At 36.7% G+C, this 17,184-nt stretch overlaps 3 protein-coding genes across 3 annotated transcripts in view; 1 reads left to right on the top strand and 2 right to left on the bottom strand.

Annotated features, from left to right (window-relative positions):
- The window catches only part of LOC143537320 (uncharacterized), a 239,718-nt gene that overhangs the window by 110,038 nt on the left and 112,496 nt on the right, over window positions 1-17,184 (top strand). The gene's annotated exons all lie outside the window — the stretch shown is intronic.
- On the bottom strand, window positions 6,006-11,176 carry LOC143537313 (protein TIC 100-like). The gene is made up of 11 exons (XM_077031109.1): window positions 10,593-11,176; window positions 9,284-9,355; window positions 9,092-9,181; window positions 8,840-9,013; window positions 8,642-8,732; window positions 8,509-8,571; window positions 8,353-8,419; window positions 8,124-8,227; window positions 7,934-8,060; window positions 7,100-7,842; window positions 6,006-7,016 (listed from the first exon to the last, which is right to left on the bottom strand). The coding sequence occupies exons 1-11, from the start codon at window positions 11,174-11,176 to the stop codon at window positions 6,687-6,689; spliced, it is 2,445 nt and encodes an 814-aa protein (XP_076887224.1). The 3' UTR covers window positions 6,006-6,686.
- On the bottom strand, window positions 14,279-16,223 carry LOC143537304 (uncharacterized). Its single transcript, XM_077031099.1, has 5 exons — window positions 15,485-16,223; window positions 15,270-15,412; window positions 15,102-15,199; window positions 14,718-14,935; window positions 14,279-14,637 (listed from the first exon to the last, which is right to left on the bottom strand). Exons 1-5 carry the CDS (start codon window positions 15,639-15,641, stop codon window positions 14,279-14,281), a joined length of 975 nt encoding a protein of 324 aa, XP_076887214.1. The 5' UTR covers window positions 15,642-16,223.

A 17,184-nucleotide genomic window follows, 5' to 3' on the forward strand; every position in this document is an offset into this window, starting at 1 on the left:
AGATTCGCTTCCAGTGTCCACCAGGACCTTTGACACTTCGTAATGAGCAATGTGTGTGGTGATGACGAGAGGACTGCTTATTGAAGGGCCTCCCCTGATTCTTGGGAAGATGACTTGCTGCTCGCGCCAATCTCCGTGGATTTGCGCGCTTCTCTTTTTTGACGTCTGCCCTTGTCGCCCCCCCTTAGCCACACAGATTCTTTTGTATTTCTTGCTGGCAGAGGCTCCTTCCGGTTGCTCATCTTCTATTCTTTGGTTTTTCACCAAGTGAGCCAGCCTGCCTGATTTTACATCCTTCTCGATCGCATCCTTTAAATGATGGCATGCGTCGGTGTTGTGGCCCGGGGACCTGTGAAATTCACAATATTTGCCACTGTTTTGCGGTCCCTTGTAGTGTAGTTGCTTGGGGGGCTTGAATTGAACATTCTCAGTACTTAACACCTGTGAAGGTGTTTTAGTGAGGGGTGTCCATATTCTTGGCAGAGGTCTGCTAGGATCTCTGCCGCCCTCCCTCTTGTCACCCTCCCCGCGATGACGAGCATCTTTTTGGGGCTGGGGTGAGCTTGGTTGCGCTTGCTTTTCTGCGGAAGAAAAACTTGTTGGCTGCAACCTGGACCATACAGAGTTCTGTTTGGCCCTCTTCTCTTTGCTGCGCGGTGATTCAGCCTGATGCGCTCTTTCTCTTGCCCTATCTTGGGCAATCTGTTTTTCATTTATCGCGAAAACTCGCGATGCCTCCATTAACTTGGCCCACGTGGTGGGCATGCCATCTTTGCTTACAAGAGCTCGTCGTAATTTATCACTGCGCGCGCCTTGTATAAAGGCCACGCGCAGGAGTTGCTCGGTTATACCTCCGATTGCCAGAGACTCCTGATTGAACCGAGTGATGTAATCTTCAATCGTTTCATCATTCCTGCGTACGCAGTGCATGATGTCATCAGGATCGCGCGTGTGCCTGCGCTGCTGTACGAAGTGGGCTTGGAACTTTTCTAATAGTTCCTCGAACCCATCAATTTGCCCAGTCGGCAAGCTCTCGAACCATACTCGCGCCGCGCCCGTTAGGCAGCGAGCAAACATATGACACCATGTTGGCATCGTCCAGCTCTCTAGGTTTCCCGTGTTGTAAAAACCTTGCAAGAAATCGTCTGGATCTGTCGTGCCGTCATATTTACCCAAACCACTTGGCATCTTGGTCTTGTGCTGGATGGGAGCCTGCGCGATGCGCGCAGTGAACTTTGAGTGTTTCACCAAGATGGCTGGTCTGTAGGGTGTGGTTACGTCCACTTGCCCTCTGACTGGTGGGCTGTACGGCATGTGCAGATCCAGATCGGCTCTGGCTCCAGGCGCCATGTTCATAGGCGCGCGGAGCTGTGAGCCTCCTGCATGAGTATCCCGCGTCTTCCTCATGCTATGCACTTCTTCATCACTGAACTCAGTGTGTGCAGTGTGAACAGAGTGTCCTTCTTCCGGCGCGCGCGGCCTTTTTGTAGTCTGCTTATCAAACTCTTGCCTTTGTGTTTGGTCGGCTAGCTTCTTCTGTTTGACCATTTCATTGTATTTTTCCATCAGACGCCGCTGCTCGTTTATGAGCCATTCATTCGGATCATTTGTTTCTTCTTCTGGACCCATTGGTCCTTTCATTTTCGAGCCGGCCATATTTTGTAACGTGAGATCGTCTGGAGGAGTTTCAGTCTGGCCGTGAGGGGTTGTGACGAAGGGACGGTTGCTGGTGGTACGCGTAGAGTCACGCGGAACCCTCAGAACCTGCTGTCCGTCGTTAACACCCTCACGTTCAATATCCTCCAGAGCTTGATCAACGTTACGAACGCCAGAAACCATAGTGATTGATTTTTTTTATGTAGATCTGATGAGATCTGATTGCCGATGTAACAGTGGATGGCGCCAATGAAGAAACGTGGATCTACTCACTGGTAGCAGATCTACTTTCCTCGGGTTTTGATTGTACTATTTCACCGATGGTTCTTCTGGATCCGTGTTCTTCCACCTACAAAATGAACAACGCCGTTAACTTACCCCTCAGAAAGGGACAGAGGGGTCCTCTTTGGGGTAACCCTCCGGCGTGAGAATAAGTATATGGTGGAGAAGATAATAATGTGTGAGTAAGGGAATCTCAAGAGTATTGCTTAATAGCTGAATACTCTTTGATTGTGAGACTGTGTGTTTGTATGTAACTGACTGTGAGTGAATGTAATTCAATATGATTGAATGTGATATCACTGCCTGTAACTGTCAATGATTGAGTATGAATGTGTCCATCAAAGTGGAGTTGATGCTGTATTTATAGTGCTAGGGTTTCCACTGGTTGGGCTCAACCTCGTTGGCCTCCTCCAATCGCACTGCGCCACGTGTCCTCTAGGACACCTGGCGCTTTCTCGTTGGTTGTAATCACGTGGTAGCACATGTGTCATGCTGAGTTGTCGACGTTTCATTTGGCAGCTGTCAACATCAGCATATTCTTACTCCTTAAAAAGATGCCTTCTGGAAGGTTGTCTGACGTGCACAATCAAGGTTGCCCTAATCCTGATTTGGATAAGGACGAGGTCGATTATGTGCATGTGTGATATGTGCCAATCCTGAGGATGCGCGAAGTCTTCTCTTTATTCTCACGCGCAGATATTTCATGCGCAGATGTGATATGCAAGAGCATGTGATATGCGCCGCGCGCATATGTGATGCGCGAGCATATGTGTGCCTGGGCAGATGTGGTATGCACGAGCATGTGATATGCGCCGCGCGCTGATGCGCCGCGCGCATATGTGATGCGCGAGCATATGTGTGCCTGGGCATATGATGCCTGAGCATGTTTTGTATGCGCCATGCGCATAGGTTTTGGCTTTGTGCCTTCATAATGTCTTTATCTTGTGGGTTGACCCGCCTTGCTCGGTGTTGAGGCGGGTACATACCTCTTCAGCGTACGTTGAGGTACGTTAAGAATTATTATACGTTAACTAGACTCTTTATATCTACTATATATAATATATGATTCATTGACAAATTAATACACATTATTTTAAAAAGTTTTAGAAAATATTTTACACCTATAATGTATGTTAAAGAAAGATATTTCGGTCTTTAAAGCATAAAATCCCACGTAAACTTTCAATTTATTTTAAATATTTATAAGTTTTAAGCCTCAACCTTTGTAAATCAAAGAATACTTACAAGTTAGTTTGACAATCCACCTTTAATCATACATTATTTTTTTGGTTCAATTTTAAACCAACTTCCCATGAATTTAACTTTAAGACCGAGTTATAAAAGTTTTTATATGTTAATATTTTTTTAAGTTGCATCACAAAAACAAACATTTTATTCTCTTTAATTTGATTATGATATTACTATATTTTTTAATATAAAAAACATGTTACGTGGTGTTTACAGTCCGATTTTGACGAATTTTATGTTAAACTTGTGAGCTAAACCCTTAGTAATGAAAACTGAAACCAAATGTTAAAGAAAAAAGGAAAATTGGAAATAAATAATCCCAACTTTTATGTATTGGCCGATAATAATTCCAACTTTATCACTACCAACGCTCCCAACTTTCAACTATTTTTGTCTCAATTGACCTCTGTTAAATAACATTTAACGTCATTCAATTCCTTTTCGAGTTTCAAACCGATGCATTAGGGCTATTGATCGGAAGAACGAACGATTCGATTGATGTAAAACTTATCTCGAAACGATAATTCATGTAGGAATCATTGGCTCATTGGGTTACTTAACAATGATAGGGTAAAACCTCATTGGCTCATTGGGTAGAATGAGTCCCAAAGAAGAAGCGTTTGTGACACCTCAAAGAAATCCTATATTGTTTGTTTTGTCTGAGAGATGTTAATGTTCCGTCTTATGTATCATCAACACGTTTTGATAGCAATAACTATGAATGAAAGGAAGACTACACAATTAAACATACTCAAGTAGGAATAATCTATAAACGAGTGACTTGCATGGAAGTTTCCACTAGCCTTGCATAGATATAAACAAGTTCGTGAGCTCCTAATGCCATAACGAAAAATAATGATTGGTATAAGATAACAGATGTTACAACATTTTTATTGGTTACTAACTAACAAACAAGCAAAAATAAAAACTATTTTTAATAAAAGAACTTGTTATAATTTTAATAGAGAACCTATACTAGAAATCATTATGATTAAATAAAATTAATAGAACATTATTTTGGTATTTCTACGATAAAGGGAGTATTAAAAAAAGAAAAATACAATTGGATCGTATGATGACAATTGACAATTGAGTCGAAACATTGTTAGTTATTGATTTACGACATGTCAAAATAATTCCACAACCATGAAATTTGAACAGTTTTTTTTTTTTGGGTTAAATAATAATAAAATTCAGACATGGCGTCGGCTGAAATATTTGATATATACCAAAAACTGTTATAAGCTATAGAGAGAGATATATCAACTAGAATACTATATAAATAAGAGAGGTTACATTTGTAACTTTTCAAATTTGGAATTGATCACCGGTATGTAATTTTGCTCTTGATACCAATTACTGCTTACTTATATATATATATATATATATATATATATATATATATATATATATAATATATATATATATATATATATGTGTGTGTGGTTGAACTGGTAATATTATTATTTTGCTTACAAAGGACTTATTCTCTTGCAAATCGTGTCACGTTTTTAATGTGAAAAACTGTTTATAAATATAAAATCACAAAGAACTAGTATATATGAATGTTTAAACGATATGTTTTGGACGGAATGTTTACTTAAATAAAAAGGCAAAATTAGGAGGGAAAATTAGAAAGAAAGAAAACAAAGAAGCCAAATTAAACACTTTTTTTCCAATTTAAAAAACTAATTTCATGTTTCCATCCTTCTAGGAAATTAGATGTTTTCTAAAACTCTGTGGTTTAGTATCTTTCTTGAATATCTTTTTCATCAATATCACTTTCATTGAGAAAACAATTAACAATCCATGTTATTACTTTTATAATTTTAGAAACGTATTTGTTCCATTAAAAATGATAATAGCATAATAGCATATGAATATCAGAATATGGGTAGAGAAGTTATATATCCCCATATTATTTAAGTACTAATTTTGTTTACAAAAACATATATAAATATAAATAAACTTCTTTCTTCATAAAAAAACATGTAACTAAAATTTGAGGATAAATTATAATAAAAACTAGAAGAAAATTCTATGATATGAATCGTAATAACCTATGCATGCATTTCTCAATTTTTCAATCTAGAATTGGTTATTGGTGTTCTGTAAATTAAATTGTGTTCACATGAGTAGTGGTCCAGCTTCACATCGGCTCCATTGAAGACACACACATTGGACATGTTTCTCATGTTTCAACTCTCAAGTATAGTGGCTTTTAAGAAAAAAACAATTATTAGAATATTGCACAAAATAGAAAAATAATGATTGTATTTGAGTAGTAATGTAAGTTTCCTTAAATAATTATGTATGTATGTATGTATGTATAGACACACCTATAAATTAAATATCCAGACATACCATGTTTTTGGTTAATATTGTTCACTCACCCATAAAAGTGTATGTAGATCTAACTGAAAAAGTGTATAAATTAGTTACCAAGGCAAATGTTATAATTTGTTAGGTTAATATTGTTTATCAATGGATGTTATCAGTACACCATCCACAAAAGTGTATACAGATTACAGAATTATAGATCTAACCAAAAAAGTGTATGAATTAGCTACCATAACACACATCATAATATTTCTATCACATCATACATGTCTTATGAACAATATCATCCTATAATACATGCACATGATAAAGAGAAAAAAATGTCATACAACTAGTATGTTTATGTCGGTGTTCAAATCAGTCATTTCATTGTTAGACAAAAAAATCATACAAGTCGTAGTCTCGTAGACCCTCGTACGATATGGCACGTTTGCCCACTTTTCGCCCAACCATACAGCCGGTATGATCATACGAGCGTATGAAACGCCGGTGAGCCCTGGATAGGATAAGGATTAAGCTTAAAGTGTGCATGCCTAATTATATTAAGATCCATGAGGTATAAATGACATGACATGTGAGAATATAATTGAATTTTGGACTGACTAAAACAATAATTCTTGGGACACCCCACTTAACACCTATGATGATGTCAACTTATCATAGCCATTTCTCAAGTTGCCAGAACATTTGGTTCCGTTAGCATAACCTCAAATTCAACCTTAAATAATGTCACTCCTAACCCCATGTTAGCCGTTAATGTAAACATTAATTTGTGCTTGAACTTCTGCTGTTAAGATTATATAAACTTATGTATATGCATTTGGTTGGAGCAAAAGTCAACATTTATTATTTGACCCTAAAAGTCATAGTAGCCAAGCTGCTTTTAGAATCATGAACACAAACACAAGACAAAAGGATTCTTCCAATTTATGTTTCAATGTCTGAGTTTACTCTCTTGTGAACAATTCATGTTTCAGGTTTTGATTTTTCACCAAATGAGGTTCATACAACAGTTTTTTTAAAAAGGCAAAATGTCAAAAATGCCACAGGTATGTCTGCCAATAAGCAAGGCATATAAAATTAAGCTTACAAAACTGAAAAAACAGCTAAAAAAACCAGTGTCAAATCAGGCACCAGGGTTAACTCTGTAAAACAACAATCTAAATAGGCACATGCAAAGACAAAATACTTAACTCTTCATTAGGACGTATGCACGGCCAAGCCAAACTTTGCGTTTTTTGCTCACCCGTGTTTCTTTGAACACGCGCAAAAGGTTTCTGCTTAAAAGGAGTATCAGGAGTTGACCTTGTGATATATTTGTTGGCCCGATGATATGCTCTCAAAGTCAAACCTTGGTCAAACGGTCGTTCGAATCTGACTGAACTCCTTCGGGTTAAGTGATCTGGCAAAACACGAGGAGATAGAGAAGTCTTTTTATGCACCTTTGACTCCTTCCATGCCACAAATAACCGCTGTAAATGTGATGGAACCTATAACACAAACACATTATATGCGATAATAATAATTAAGTCAAACATTGGTCAAATGATATTTTTAGAAAGTAGAAACTAACCATAGATGAAAGACCCAAAGAACCAAACTGCATAGAAGATGCAGCAAACGGTGAAGATCTCCCACCATTTTTGCTATTCTCATCTTTAATAACAAAACCAAAACTCGGCGGTGCATCGTCGTCGTCGTCATCTTCATCATCCTCGTCATCATCTTTAACATCTTCTTTAACATCATCAACTTTAACCTCAACACGCGATACTTCTTCAGATTTCTCAACCACTTCATCGTCATCTTCGGCTTCGGCTTCAGCTTCCAATTCCATCTCCATCTTCTTTTCCTCTTCTTTTTCCAATTTCTTTAACTCATCATCCATTTCTTTGATAATTTCATTTAACTCAGATTCAGCTTCCGCAATTTCAATATCCGTTTCTATTAACTTCAACCTCGCATCACTCTCTTTCTTCTTCTCTTCAATCCGTTTTTCCAAATTCTCAAGCATCACTTTGCATTTATCTTGTGCTGATGTCAGCACACGCTCTAAAAAGTTACGCTCCTCTCGTTCAAACAGTTCTTCATCTCCAAGTGGTAGAAACTTAATCTCGCTGGGGTCAACTTCTTCCCCGTCTTTTGCAGGCGGTTGCCAATACAAACGGATCCCGTGTTCTTCATCCTCTACATAATTTATTATTTTCCCCGTTGGTGTGTGTAAGATAACGGGATCTTCAGTATATACCAGTTTTGATGGATCTTCAGGATCAGGCTCGGGTTCTTTGTTAAGGAGAATAAACTCAGGAGACTGGTCTGTATAAAATGAACATAAAATGATTCAAAATCTTATAAACTCCATTAACTAAAAAACGAGATTCGATACACAAATTTTCAAATGCAATACCGTTTTCCCACCAATACGAGAGCTCGGCTGGCATGGGTAACCTAAGCGGGGCCTTATAAAACGAATTTATCCACATTTGTCGTTCTTCATCCACATCTTCCATGTAAACTTTCCAGTAATCTGGGACCTGATCAGAAGCATATAAAAAATTAATACTTTTTAAAAACTAATTTTTTAAATTAATATTTACTTCAAAAAACTGATTGATGAAGCCTGGTGTCATCCACATATCTTCTCCTTCATAAAAATAAGGATGTTGAGGATCACTGTATGGGCCCCGCTCTTCTCGGACCACTGCAACATAAAAACAAAGTTTCAACACATTTATTAAGTATTTATATGTATCTTCAACATAAATTCACAAATATTTAGTTAAAATTAAAATAAAACAATAACAAATGGATTATTAGATTGCATACTTCCATCAGGCTTGTTAACAAACATCCGAGCCTTTGCTGCAGCCACTTCTGCTATACCTGAATGCAACTGGAATACCATTCTAATTAGTACATTTTTGTTTATCATAAATAAAGACATGATACATTAAAACTAAAATCAAAGTTTTTCAACATTACCGCGGAAGCATCAACATCACAACCATGATCTTCCTCCAAAAACTCTCCAAAGTAAAACCGTCCCTGCATAATGAGCATAAGAAGTTACCATTCATCTATCATAATATATATAAAAAAAGCCTATTGAACTTACATAAGTTGTACGTTCATTGAGTTCAAAAACACCGCAACCATGCATTCTGCCATGTTTCCACTGACCCGCGTAACGGTACCGACCTTTCTCCCTGTCACGCAACATTAGAAAACAAGTTGTGACAGTGAAAATACTGTTTGTAAGCAAAATGTACATAAAACAGTGCTTAATACAATATGATTTGAAATTATAACTTACGGTTTCTCTCCAAATTGTCTGACCCATTCTTCATTTTCATAAAACGGAATTTCAACTCTGCCCCGAGAGAATTTAACACAGTCTTCAATATCCTTCTCAAGCCATTCTTTATCTTCTGGTGACATAAAATCTCTCTTAAATATATGCCCTTCAGCACGCATTTTAGCTTCAAGCCTGAGAACAAAAACAAACGATCAAGCTTTATTTTTTACATTTCTGTAAGTAAAAACATAGTTCGGATTATGAGCATACTCTGAACCGGGAACAGGTTCATAAGTAGGTATGTCAACTTCAAGAACCCCGTGACCCTCCGGATTGTTTTGCAACCATTCACCTTCATATCTGTAATCATCCAGTAACATAAACTTTAACCTCACGAATTTGTCAAATACATTGTATAAATAATATAATATAATTGCTTAAATATTTACAATACAATCAAACCTGACCAATCCTTGCTCGGCTTCATAAACGCCTTTCCCGTGAGCCAAATCATCCCATACCGTCCCCTCATACCTTTAGATAACGCAAGCAAATGCTTAATATAATTCCCAAAATTAACTTTCACAGATAAATAACGTGCAACAGATATCAAAATTTGTCATGAATGCTACAATCAAGAGTTCCAATTTAACTGCTATACATACTTTAGGGTCATGATATAGCTACACCACCCCCATTTGCCTTCACACCAAAAAACGACCATCCACAAAACATTCATACAGCCGGTTTGACCATAAACTGAAACTTTGAAAATGGCCATTTGGCGTTCAGACCATAGACAGTCAAACTTTGAAAATTTTTGGTCAAAACAGTTGTCAGGCATCTATTTGGACAGCCGTTTGAAACAGTGTAGAGGTGTTCTTCGGGTTTTTTTTTCGGGTTTCATGTTTTCGAGTCGGGTTGTTCGGCTTTTTGGCTTGAAAAAAGTTACCCGATAACCGACCCTTTTAAAGTTCGGGTTGGTCGGGAACAGGTTATCCAGTTGCGGGTTTGTCCGGGTCGGATTGTTTGATTTTTGGGTTTAGACATAAAACAAAAAAATATATATATATATTTGTTACACAAAATATCATCAAAATTGACCATGCTCATAAAAAAAATATTATCAAAACTCAAACATCATTTGATGATATGACATGATAATGTTCAAAATTCCCTAAACTTAGTGTTCCATTTACTAAAGACTCCAAACCGAAACGCATATATAAAAAGGACAATAAATTTTCGGGTGTTTTCAGGTTTTTCGGGTTTTTTGTTGGGAAAAAATGACCCGATATATAACCAGCCCATTTAAAGTCCGGGCTGTTCAAGTTGGAATTGTTCGGGTTCGGGTTTTTCGAGTATTCTCTAACTTGGGTAAAACTCAAACATCATTTGATGATATGACATGATAATGTAATGTTCAAAAGTCCCTAAACTTAGTATTCCAAATCCTAAAGACTCCAAACCTAAACGCATCTAAAAAAATTAACAATAAATGTTCGGGTTTTTTCACGTTTTACGGGTCAGGTTGTTCGGGTTTTTCGTTGGGAAAAGATAGCTCGACAAATAACCAGCCCATTAAGGTCCGGGCTGTTCAAGTTCAGACTATTCAGGTTCAGGTTTTTCAAGTATTCCCTAACTCGGGTTCAGGCGGCTTCATATTCTAATTAAGTCAACTATTTGTGCACAAATCCCTCAACCAAAAACCATTCCTAAACCCCTAAAAACCCACCAACAAAACACAAAACACAAAACCGAATCAACTTACGTGCTGCCATCAGCAAACACAAAGCTATGCCACGTCAAAAACTCCTCAATCCTATCCAACTCTTCAATAACCGATTTCGCATTCCGAATATCGTAATGATTATGCGGAATCACCGGGTAATGTTTCCTGAACGGTACATAAAACGGGGCAATCGGCGGGTCACGACCTTCCTTAACCTCCTCATTTATCACCTCCAGCTCATCCTTATCAACCCAGTTCGGGTCCCACCCGGGTTTCATCAAAAACGGTGGAGCATCCGCCCACAGCTCCTTCAAGTCCTCCTCTTTCCAGTTCTCCGGGTCGGGTGGGAAATTGTACAGGTCCTCGATGTTATCGACGTCGTTGATTTCCTGTGACTCTTCGAGTTTCTTGAACTCGTCCGATTCGAGGATTTGGGTTACTCTTTTGAAGTAGGCTTCCGGTGAGTCGCCGAGTGGCTCGGTGTCGAATATTCCGAGTCGGGTTGAGGTGGGTTGGTTTGGGGGTTCGGTGGTGGTGGTTGGTGGGTTTGGTGTTTGGGATTCTTCGGTGTCGGAGAGTGAGTCGTCGTCTTCTCCGGTGGATGGTTTGTTGTTGTCTGACATTGTTTTGGTAGAGATGAGGAAGATAAGGTGTGTGAAATAGGAGTGTGGGTTTTTAGTTAAATAGTGGGAGAGAGGTGGATGAGTTACAAAGTTGGAGGACTGGATTGTGAAAGGTAGTGAATATGAGGGGGCTATTTGCAATAGTTAGAGTCTATTGGAAAAAAATTGTTTAATGATCATTTTAAATTTTAGATTTAAGACCATTTGTATTGTAGTGGAGCGTTTCCCACTCTCATAACGTCCCATAGTGTTGGGCACTATGGGCGTCTGAAGGGGGCTTCCCACACAGTGTCGGTGTGAGGGGGAAGGGTTGGTTAAGATTTGTGAGTTTTTTTATGTTATTTTTCTTAATAAATAATAATAAAATAATGATTGTTGGGGCTCCATCCACTACACCTATTTTAGCCAAAAGCCCCTATGCTAACATGGCGTCACATATCCCACAACGCCCACAAAGGGGCTCTATCCACCACACATGGTCTAAGAGTGGTGGGAGTGGGTTTACCATCTCGGTTGTCTTTCTTTATGTTTCTTAAGCCTCGATTCACTTTGGGTGGGGATCTTGATTGGGGTGGTTTAATTTCTTGTTTTCATCATGAAAATCCTTCATGTGTCATTTAATTTTTTCTTTTATTTTCAAGATGAGCGGGGGTGGCTATCCTGATCGGGATGATTTTTCTCAAACCCGACCACCCGTGGTGGTGTTCCTGGCAAGGCTGAACTAAGGGCACTATGTGTAGCCTAAGGATGAACGGAATGTATCAATGATGATGCGAGAAGGGAGTTGTGGGAAACGAGCAACAAATTGACGAAGGTACTTATATTGGTTGGGACCGAAGAATGTAAAGAGTGTGAAGCATTTCTTCCGGTCTAATTATCTAGTCTAGATAACTTAATAACTAAAAAGAATCTGAATTGTTGTTCTTGTTGATATATGACAACCTTTTAAACTAACTATATGAGATTTTCTTATAATGTATATGACATTTTGTTTGAAAATGCTAATTAAAAAGATTTTACATACACGGATTTGTATAAAAGAAAAGCTATTACACCCGCTACATAACTTTTACTTATTTGTATAAGACTGAGAAACAAATGCATATTGATTTAAGATTCAAAAATTAACACTTTCAAATATCTTGTAGGTTAAAACTTTTATTGTTTTCAATTACTATCGAAACTTCTATACAATTATCTGTCAACAACTTCCGTGGACATTCACTTGACACCAAAACAATATTTTGTGATTACATAGTTCAACATATATCAATAAACAATCTCACTTCATGTGGAGATAGAGAAAGCTGTTATAATGGACACTTATTTAAACATGGTAAGACCCGTGTAGGAAAAAGTTCGTTATGTAATTTTATATTTTTTTTTAAATAATTAAAATTAAGATAACATAGTATATCATTTCTCTCTTTTGATATATAAAGCGTATGACTGTCATACTCGTATCACCAGAGTCAAATGTTAAACGAGTTGTTTTTCATGTTTGATACATGCGTTAATCGTGTTGTCTCAAAAATATTACACACGTTAAGACACAAACTGACAGCCCTAGAACCCATGAGACGAGTATTTAGGTATCATACCATGTATGAATATTGGTTCCATAAAATTTTATGAGGTTAGAAAAGGGCATAAAAAATGATACATGTATATCCGTATCTAAACCAAATATATATTATATAATCTTAAAATATAGTACGTTGTAGACTTGTAGTTGTAAAACCTGAAATCATTAAAATGGGCCTGCAAGGAATACAAATAATATTTTATTTTTAAAGTAAGTTTTTAGCTGAGTTTAAGATCAGATTTTGGGTAACGCCAACTAAATAATAGTTTTTAACCACATAAGACCATAAGCAAGTACATCTAATACCAATGAGTTTATACGTGAATCTCAAGGTGTTAAGTAACGGATACCCAACTACATAAGACACGCTTTTGTAACCATGTATCAGACTAGAATGATGAATATCCTTCCGTATAGTGCCCAATTACCATTTAGAGCCATCGAAGTGCTCTACATTGGTAAAAAAAAAGCACACAAATCAAATCCCTTAATTAAAAAAATCTAAAACTTAGAAACTAAAAGAAAAAAAAAGAATTTATACACGCCTTTAACATATTAGTTTACTTCATATAATAAATTACAATTTAGTAATAAAAAACTATAAATAACAAATGTCTCAAACTTATAGTATAATCCAAACTGACCAATATCAAAAAAATTTGACACGATAGTCATGAAATTATTTTATGGACACTTATAAAAATAATTAAGATTTTTTTAGTTTTATGATTTTTAACTTATTGAAATTAAAATAATAATCATATCAAAATTAACAAATAAAATCTATTAACTACTAGACACATTTGCCAATTACCCAAATTTTTAAGCCCATTGCACATAAACTTAAAGCCCATTATCACACCCTAAACCTCTTCTCAATTGCAAAGCCTGACCCAGCTAGTTGTTGTAGGCTTGTGGCTCGGCGAGGTATCCGTATGATTTTAATGGCAATAATAATTTGAAAGAGGATAATAGATTTTCCAGCTTGAATAGTTTACGTGAATGGAATTATGTAACCTTTATCGAAGTTCTCATTAGTTTTATCGGCCGCAACAGTAAACATTGAGAGATATTTTTCTGCAATGAAGTATGTGAAGTCCGATGCATTGTTGTCAGCCATTGAGTCATGTTTTAAATTGTTAAAAGTCAATTTGTTACATATAAAACGATTGTATAGTATCGGACATAGTTCATGTCTAACCTAAATGTATTTGAAATCCTCGTATTAAGTATTTCGAACAAAACCGATCATACCACGACTATTTGACATGGTTTTTGGTCCTCCCAAATACCCATTTTTAGTGATATATATGAAGTTTGTTAAATGGATTTTCCAATAGTTGTCACAAATTAATAATGATGATAATATGTACTAGAAAATGAGTATTTTTATTTCATTATGTATTTGAAAAGGTACAAAATACATCATTGGCTTCGTACATTTCCTAAAATACCACACACTTTTATTGTCACATACAGAGTAACCATTTTTCAATGTATGCAAATTGCAGAGAGAATTATATTTGTAAGCCTTGGTAAAAATGCTTCGCTTGCTTCGGCACAGGTGACATTCCACCAAACCCATAGTCGACTTCATTTTCAAAAGGTTGACTTTGACCAACACTTTCCACATTATCGTTGACCTCTTCAATTGGTTTACTTGTGGTGTCACAATCAATACATTTCTTCTCATCAACTATTACTTTCTCCTCCGACTCCGAAATTGGTACTTTATTATTATTACCCGGAGAATTCTCTTGTTCTTCCGCCGACGTTTCTAGAAGCGTTGACAGCTCGTTTATCTTGTCGTCTTGATTATTACCCGTCGTTAGCATGCCGTCGCTAAAACTAGTTCTGGTGCTCGTGGAACCCGTATCTTGTATGAGATGAGAGTTTATTTTCTTATATTCTTTAAACAATGAACATATACTTGAATAAAAAATATCAAGTACTTACATGAAGAATCCAATTCGATGCTAAAATATTCTTGATCATTGGGTGCTTCTCTAGTCGATAATTTGTTGTGTACGGGTAACATTTCGCCATAGGATAGAGACGTTGGTGGCTGTTTTCTTCTCAGTCCTCTTATATCTACAATGTCATCGTTGTCTTTCATCGTTGATATCCCACACGACAACTTCTCTAAGAAATACTTCTTGTCTCTCTTCATTTTCCTACAAAAACCAACATATCTAACATATTTATCTCTTTGTTATTCATCTTATGTTTTATTCATAGAAAAAATAAATTCATTCATATAAAGGTCAGGTAATTGGTCATAACCAAATATTCCTTATACCTAAATCAACCTATGGTCATAATTACCAACGGTAGACTTACCTATCAAGAATCACCCATGTGGCATTACATTTTTTGGACGCGTCTACGGCTGCATTTTTGGGTATAGGCCCAGCCACCAACTCGATTTTGAAATCGACCTGTACACATATCACATAACAATATATTTTGGTTCGACCTTACACATGATAAGTGCATAGTGTTCATTACCTTTCGCAGTTGGTATAGTTTTCGTGTTTCACCAAGTTGAAGGTTGTCGTCGAACTCTTTCTTCTTCCTCGCAATTTCATCATCAATAGCCCTTTGGTTTGCCCCTCCAAACATTGAGCTGTCGACTCTAATCTTGTATCCCACTACACGAATTATCTAGATAGTTAAGGCTGCTTTAATTAAATATCAAGTCGAATGATAATATAGGACCATACTCGGATGATGAACTTGAGAAACAACAGCAAGCAAAATAAACGCGTCTCCATCCTTCAACGAGAATCCATCAAGTGCCCATTTTACACCATTCAATCTCATATCTCTGGATGCATCATGAATCAACACCACCCTTTGACTTTTACTTTGACCATCCATTGCCGAAGCAGAATGTACAAGTCGTAGAAGCAGTGTGTTGTTTTATCCAATCCAACAACATGTAGAGCTGAGTTATGGTTATAAATATAAAGAATGTGAGAATATTGTTTGAACATATTTTGTTGATATTCATGATCTAACCTATGTTTTTTCTTGTTAATTGTTTTAAATTTGTTCTTAGGATGCTTAGAAATTTGTCTCAACATGGTTTCCATAACATTGGATATTACATGTAAGTTAGTCCAAGATGGTATATAGCATATACCTCTCTTATTCGTTATTATGCCCAAAAATACCACCACGATTATACTATGCTATAGCTAGAATACAAGTTTTAGCTTTCTTGGTAATTAATTCTACATCCTTGTGTCGTTTGGGATAAACACGTAAAGCAGAGAATAGTAGTTTTTGTGAGAAGACTTATCAAAGTGACAAAGTTTAGAATTTGTTTTGTGGTGTAAATACAGCATGATTTGTGTGAGTTATTAGGACTAATATGCACATTTTCCATTACTCGCCAACTATTATAGGCTTCATCGTGGCAAAGTAAGCCCATCGATCCAAAAACCTATTATAACTTTGTCTCATGGAGTGTTTGAGGCATGGACCACAACATGATGGATCACCGCGTCCACCTTGCGTGGTTCACTGACGTAGAGAAGACAACGACATCATGTGGTGTTGGTTCAACGGTTTAATGGTTGTTTGAGCCATTTATTTAGAAATAGTAATAATTTTAAATTCATAATTTTACTAATAAAAATACAACAATTGTTTAAAATCTAACTTAACTCCTATACAAACTTCTCTTAAAAAACCACACACTCACCCAACAGTTAGAAATAAAAAAAAACGAGTACTCTAAATTCACCATCTTCCACATATGAAAATATTGCGCCGATTATAAACACTTGGTACGGTGGGACTCAAGTGTTTAAAAGATGATCTTGAGAGCTCGGCCAGAAGGACTCGAAAACTCCCTTTGCAAACAAGTCTGAAGCTTCCGTTATGGGTTTGGTTTGTTTTTACTTTGTCGGGGATGCCATTTACACTGATGAGCAAATTAGACGGTGGTTCCAAATTAGAAAATATGTATTCCTAAGCATTGCTAACGACTTGTAGTGTGAGGTGTTATATTTCACATGTGTGCGTTGCTTGAGACAAAAAAAAATTACAATTTTTCAAGGGTGACGACTGACGACTACACTTTTGTGTTCGTATCTCTATGGTGTTTTATCTGTTATTATTATACATTGTCATCATATTTTTTTGTTATTGGTAACTCGGTAATACTATACTTTTAGTACTTTTTTTGTTTACGAATGTTTAGATATGCAATGAAAAATACTCCTAATTTCTAATATGTTAGTCATGTCTAGGGCTTAGGACTCATGCCCTCCCATAACACAACTAGTCTATCATCCATGATAGATGTACGTTTTGGGGGTGTTTGGGATTCCTTATTTTCATTAACTTATAACTTATAAACTTTTTAAAAAGTCAATAAGGTGTATAAGGTGTTTGGCAAACCATAAGCCCTTAT

The sequence above is a fragment of the Bidens hawaiensis genome, unplaced genomic scaffold (genome assembly GCF_021521415.1).
Source record: "Bidens hawaiensis isolate Kalapana, Puna unplaced genomic scaffold, B.hawaiensis_p1.1 tig00011171_1, whole genome shotgun sequence".
NCBI classification, from domain to species: Eukaryota; Viridiplantae; Streptophyta; class Magnoliopsida; order Asterales; family Asteraceae; genus Bidens; species Bidens hawaiensis.

What these genes read in the sequence shown, in the direction of transcription:
- LOC143537313 (XM_077031109.1), bottom strand. Translation starts at nt 11,176, where the DNA reads ATGTCAGACAACAACAAACCATCCACCGGAGAAGACGACGACTCACTC. An exon ending in GAACCTGTTCCCGGTTCAGA is followed by an intron (nt 9,014 to 9,091) that starts GTATGCTCATAA and finishes TTTTGTTCTCAG; the next exon opens with GCTTGAAGCTAAAATGCGTG. An exon ending in TCAATGAACGTACAACTTAT is followed by an intron (nt 8,572 to 8,641) that starts GTAAGTTCAATA and finishes CTCATTATGCAG; the next exon opens with GGACGGTTTTACTTTGGAGA.
- LOC143537304 (XM_077031099.1), bottom strand. Translation starts at nt 15,641, where the DNA reads ATGGATGGTCAAAGTAAAAGTCAAAGGGTGGTGTTGATTCATGATGCA. An exon ending in ACATGGGTGATTCTTGATAG is followed by an intron (nt 14,936 to 15,101) that starts GTAAGTCTACCG and finishes TGGTTTTTGTAG; the next exon opens with GAAAATGAAGAGAGACAAGA. An exon ending in CATCGAATTGGATTCTTCAT is followed by an intron (nt 14,638 to 14,717) that starts GTAAGTACTTGA and finishes ATCTCATACAAG; the next exon opens with ATACGGGTTCCACGAGCACC.